General features: G+C 36.5%; 1 protein-coding gene across 1 annotated transcript; it reads left to right on the plus strand.

Moving 5' to 3' along the window:
- Positions 1-3606: 3606 nt before the first annotated feature.
- LOC135212699 (pigment-dispersing hormone type 1-like) lies at positions 3607-4863 on the plus strand. Its single transcript, XM_064246388.1, has 4 exons — positions 3607-3652; positions 3830-3929; positions 4269-4416; positions 4570-4863. Exons 2-3 carry the CDS (start codon positions 3831-3833, stop codon positions 4407-4409), a joined length of 240 nt encoding a protein of 79 aa, XP_064102458.1. The 5' UTR covers positions 3607-3652; position 3830; the 3' UTR covers positions 4410-4416; positions 4570-4863.
- The last annotated feature ends 1193 nt before the right edge of the window (positions 4864-6056 follow it).

Consider the following 6056-nt stretch of genomic DNA (forward strand, 5'->3'; position numbering starts at 1 on the left):
AATGTTTAATAACAAAATTTATATAAAAAAAAGACTTGCCAAAAAAACAAAATTGTTATTTTTTTTTACTTTGTAAGTACAATTCAATTAAAATAATAGTCACAAAAAACATGAACTTCCCCCGCCTCGGTACAGGCCTGGGAATGCGTGTTCTCTTTTCACAAGCAAGTTAGGTACTCTATTTTTTACTAATAATTTTCATTTTTGAAAGAACATCAGCCACTCCTCACCTACCTAGAATGTAAACATTTCGTCATCCTACTTCTTTCCTGCTTCAGCCATTACTCTGGGAATCCCAAGGATGGAGTTGATCATTCCTGAATTCCTCTTGTGGGGCTCTGCTGAACTCCAGGGTCTATGGGACACGCGCAGGATTTGGGCTGCAAGTTCTGCCACGACCTAAAAGGAAAGTTACGTTTCCATCTAAATAAAGTTCTGCGACCCTTGTTGAATCATTCTAAGTCAAGTATGTAAGCTTTAAGGAGACGGTTACTGAAAAATATTTAAGCAACATATATCTTTGTATTAAACTGCGAAGCAACTGCATTTCAGTCTTCCAGTTAGGTTACAAAACTTGGTTAAAAGCTAGAATTTCAACAGGGTGATTTCTGAACTCTTATAACGGAGCTTATAGCTTACCTGTCTCTCTGTGGTCGTGAGATCTTTCTGGGCAGACGCCCGTATAGCAGGAGTGAACGACAACTACCATTGCCACAAGGACGGCGAAGAATTTTGCCTGCATTCTAAAAGGAAATCAAGTGGAGTTTCTCTTAAACTAAGGTAACCGGCACATCATTTTGCTTAATTTTACTTAGGTAACCGAGATCTATAGAAACTTTATAGTTTACACCGTATTATGAGAATCTTTTTCAACTATCACGGAGATCACATCACTCCAGAAAATAAAGAAATCATCTGTGGCTTACTACAGTAGATAGTTAAAACCATTAAATAAAAAAAAAGCTTAAGCAAGGATAATGCTTATACTCACTTTCAGGTGCTACTCTGACGCAAAGAGTGACGAAGAAGAGCGAGGAAGAATCGAATGATGTTCTCATGAGAGAAATTTCCTCTTTTAAGCAGCTGAGCAGTCCTCTACGGGTGCCGTACCAACACCACACTCCAACCCTACTCGCACCCAACCAACCGTTGGACAATTTGACCCCTTCCCTACGTTTTCTCTTTCTATTGCTTTAATCATATCTCCTCTATAGGTCTGTTCAAGCATGACATTCATTCTTTTCTCGAGGTATTTTCTCTGTAACAATTATAATCGTATTTGAAAGCAATTTAATTATGGAATGTTTGTACCCAAGTGTCGGTGTATTGTATGCCAATAAAGTTTATTGGAGAGATATAGGTACAAAATATGGAATATATTGATTTTCTCTGTAAACAAATCATATTGACTAAGAATGACGACTTAATTCATTCTCTCACTGGGTAAAAAAATAAAAATGTCAGTGAATAAGTCCATGAGTCTTTAAAGAAAAGTGCAACGGCTGTGGATAAGACCATAGCTATGGAGGCTTCTCTATATCTATGGATAAGATATCGAACAACTGAAAACCTGAAGTATTATTTACGTGCGCGAAAATCAAGACATGCTGCTTTATTTATCGAATGAGACTCTTAGAAGATAATTTCATTGGAAAACAAGAAGCTTAATATCATACACTAGGCTGCTCCTCTGAGTTACAGATATAAAAGTAGGCCATTTTAATGCAAAAGACTAAAAAAATTCAAATAACAAAGAATTGATGTTAAAAAAACTGAAATTCCGTGAGAAGTTCGGGAAATGAAAAACGCATTAGAATATGTCTGCAAGAATGACAAATATCACAGACGAGTTGAGGAAAGTTAGGTGAGGGGAGAGTTCCGGGTATTATTAGTAATACCCTAAATTATTAATAGATCTGACGCTATGGGTCTATAATAATCTAAGAATAAAAATGTTGCTAGTGGATGTAAGAAGTGTGCAGCATTAACTAACAAAAGCCAATAAGGCAGCAGGAACTTTGCAGTACTCACAAGATGGTTGGGCGAAATCAGATTTTTAGCAAAGAGGGATCTCTATGTAGAAATATTAAGTTAATAAAATAGAAGAAAAGTTTGTCTTCACTCATAATACTACTTCGTATTTAGGAATGATTATTTAAAATAGGCAATTTTTTAAGATAAAGCCCCAGAAGTTCTCTGATAACTAAAATGAATTATGAATAATTAATAGTGTTTGTCTCTGCACATTCTTTTTATGGCTGATTCTTTGTTTTCTTCCGATTGAATTATACATATGAAAACTGATTTATGTGATAACTTGTTTTGACACAAAATATGATCTGTATTATGATCACGAATAGAAATTCCTCGAGAAAAGTCACAATCGGACAAAGAATCGGTTAAAAAATAAAAAAGTATGGTTGTCATAGCGTAGGACAGTGACTCGGTTTTCCATCTGAATGGGTTACGTAAAAGCTGGATGGTCTTCTTCTTTCGTCGCCAGCATTGGAATCTTGTTGATCCTCTTGGATCTGTTTTCTGGAATAATGATAATAATAATAATAATAATAATAATAATAATAATAATAATAATAATATAATAATAATAATAATAATAATAATAATAATAATAAGATAATTAACGAGCTATTGTGCTTCTGTTAACGTAAGGAGAGAATAGTAAGCTGGGATGCTGATTTAGGTCAGTCATAGACAAGGTGAAGAGGGACCATGTGTCTAACAGCAAATACAAACAAATGAATAAATAAAAGCTCTTGAGACCTGAAGGTTGCGCTCCCTCATAATAGAAATTTCTCGTTGATAAAATCACGTATCTGGTACATATTTTTACAGGCAAACAGATAGCTGGAATCAAAATAGAAATAATTCTATAACTTCATTATAGTAACTTACTAAATAGATATAGTTATAATATCTGACGACGTCATTCCTCCCTCATAAGCAGGGGAAAATCGTCACTTCTATGGATGGCAATGGTGGTCGAGTTTCTTGTCGTTTCCCACTTCTTGGATGCTCAGCAAAATAAGGCAATTGTCCAACTAAAGATTAGGTTATATATAAGCATTAATTAAATGATTGGGAATAAAATGTTAAAGGTGATAATCTTGGTCGTTTATAGACATACATAGCTACATAACATATTTAGGAAGACAAAAGGCTAAAATTCTGGTAGGCGGCTACGTCAGGTTTGTTTTATCCCAACCAGTAAAATTGGCCTTGCTTGGATAGGTATTAAATCTGGTTCGATATTCATTCATATGATTAAACTGTAATGCCACGAAGCTCGGATGCACACAGTTGTCCCTTCATTGCGTTCAAATAAGATGATAATCGTACAAGACACAATAAATGTGGAAAAATTGAAACTCTTGCTTGAATGGAGCTAAAAAGAACATAATAGATGACAAAAAAAAAAAAATGATGCAGACATAACAAGGTAGGACGAGAAAAAATTGTCTTTGAATGGAACCCTGGGGTTGAAGGTGGGGGAGGGGCGGGAGGGAGGGGTTGGTGGACAGGTATGGCCCGAGAAAGGGGTTGACACTGCTTAAAAGCGGGAGATTCTCTCTGGACGTCGCCATTCGATCTTCGTTTGTCTTCCTGATCACCCACATATTTTGTCTCTCTCGAAGTATTCATTCACTAGTGGTTCTGTACTTCATAATTATTTCCCTTTACATGAAATCAATATGAACTACCAACACAGGATTTTGTTTTCTGTTTTGATGTGAATTCATCTTAGATGGTTGATATAGAGAACATGACGTTTTCACAGACTACCTTATCCATGTGCTTGACTTTCTTTCAGAATGCAGTCAAAATTCGTAGGTGTCTGCTTGGCCTTGGTGCTCGTCGTTCTCTCCTGTTTTGCAACGGCTCAGGAAGATCTCATGATAACAGAAAGACAGGTGAGTCTATCATTGCCAGGAGGTTTTCAAAAAAATGGATCTTTTCTAGATGGTGGCCCCCCCAAAGGGTTTTGACCCCCGTGTGGGGATATAACCGTAAAAACGTAAACAAAAGACTGTAATATATCATAAAGTTAATGACTCCCAAGAAATATCAGTCCTAGATAACGAGCCCCGAACTTTGCTTGGGGTCATTCTCTAGGAAAGAGCCAAAAAAAAAAGTAGTTTTTGTCATTAGATTACGTAGTAATGAATGCAAACTGGAAGCCTCCAATACTGTTACTTCGCAGTACAAAACAGAAACTTGACTACAATATCGGATGTGACTTTTCATTGCAGGTCGTGGCAGAACTTGCTGCCCAAATCCTGCGCGTGGCCCACGGATCCTGGAACGCAGCTGAGGCCCACAAGAGGAATTCGGGAATGATCAACTCCATCCTCGGGATTCCCAGAGTCATGGCTGAAGCCGGAAAGAAATAGGACGACGGTCTGTTTAAATTCCAATTTTTCTAGGTAAATAAGTAGTAACTGATTATACTGCGAGACTGAAACAATGAACGGGCCTGGGTAAAATGGAATGGTTGATATAGGGTATTCAAAGAAATGTAAGCTGATATTTTTTTTTGTCTTTTATTTGCAGGACACGATGTACTCTAATGGACCATCATGCAAATTTGCTGCATTTATTTTTTCTTCTCACTGTACCTTGAGAGATACCGAGGAATCAAAAGTTACCTCCGTAAATTCGTTCTGTGATTGCTCCCTGAAAATTTCTCCAGTCAGTTGTTAACAAAATTCATTGACTTCATTTATGCTGCAGTCATCAACAGACAGTTAAAAAATGATGACTGTTTTAACATATCCTTATTACAAGAGATAATGGCTCAGACGCTTCAGATCTGTAAGGTTTGCGTAAGATTTAAGAAATAAATATGGCAGCTAATGTTATTCCTTTCTTTACCCATTTTTGTGGATATATATTTCTATATACAAGATACTATCACGTGAGAGCGTGTATGAATATCTGGATCGCACAGATTATGCATGGATGGAACTTTAATGCAAAAATGTTTTCTTACTAACGTAAAGAGTAGAAAACTATATGATAATAGAAGCCAAAACGGTTTATGATCTATTCAGTAAATATTGTAAAGATAGCAATGTACTTCACCCATGAGTTGTTGGCAACCATCCCTTCAAACTGGCAATATCAAAAGTTCCTGAAAAAGGTATAAAGGCAATTAGTTTACAAGTGGAGGGGATTGCCTGTATAAATAATAAACACAAAGAATATAAATAAATATTTTCACATCTCATGCAACCTACAGAGAAGATGTGCAACTCAACTATGGAAATCTTTTAATGTAAGATAAATTGATTATATCTCCAAATATAAATTCCAGCCTCTTACGGGTTTGTTCCAAAGGCCCTGAAAAAAGTATAACGGAAATTAGTTGAAAAGTGGAGGAGATTGCCTGTATAAACAATAGACACAAAGAGAAATATTTCACATCTCATGCAACCTACGGAGCTGTGCAACTCATCCATGGAAATCTGACTAAGATAAATCGATTATATCTCTAAATATGACTTCCAGCATCTTACTGGTCTAATCCAAAGGCCCTGGAAAAGGTATAAAGGAAATTAGTTTACAAGTGGTTGGATTGCCTGCATAAACAATAGACACAAAAAGAAATATTTTCACATCTCATACAACCTACGGAGATGTGCAACTCATCCATGGAAATCCGACTGTAAGATAAATTGGTTATCTCCAAATATGACTTCCAGCTTCTTACGGGTCAGCTTTTTAACAATGACTCAGACCGCGTTGTTTTTCATTTGACAACAGTAAATGCCAAATAACTTTTTCAGTCCAGACTTGCAAAAATTAGATAATTGGGTGCTGCTAAAGCTGAAAGGAAGCAATAGGCCTGTCTTCTCAAAGGAAAAATATTATAAGTCAGAGATATTGAGCCGCCTGAGAGGAGAAGGGAACTCTTCACTTGAGCTGACCAGGATTGACTAAAAACTGGGCAGAAGATAGAGAGAGGAGAGAGAGAGAGAGAGACAGAGAGAGAGAGAGAGAGAAAGAGAGAGTCAGACTCGAGAGACGTTAGATATTTG

The sequence above is a fragment of the Macrobrachium nipponense genome, chromosome 19, assembly GCF_015104395.2.
Source record: "Macrobrachium nipponense isolate FS-2020 chromosome 19, ASM1510439v2, whole genome shotgun sequence".
Taxonomy (NCBI): Eukaryota; Metazoa; Arthropoda; class Malacostraca; order Decapoda; family Palaemonidae; genus Macrobrachium; species Macrobrachium nipponense.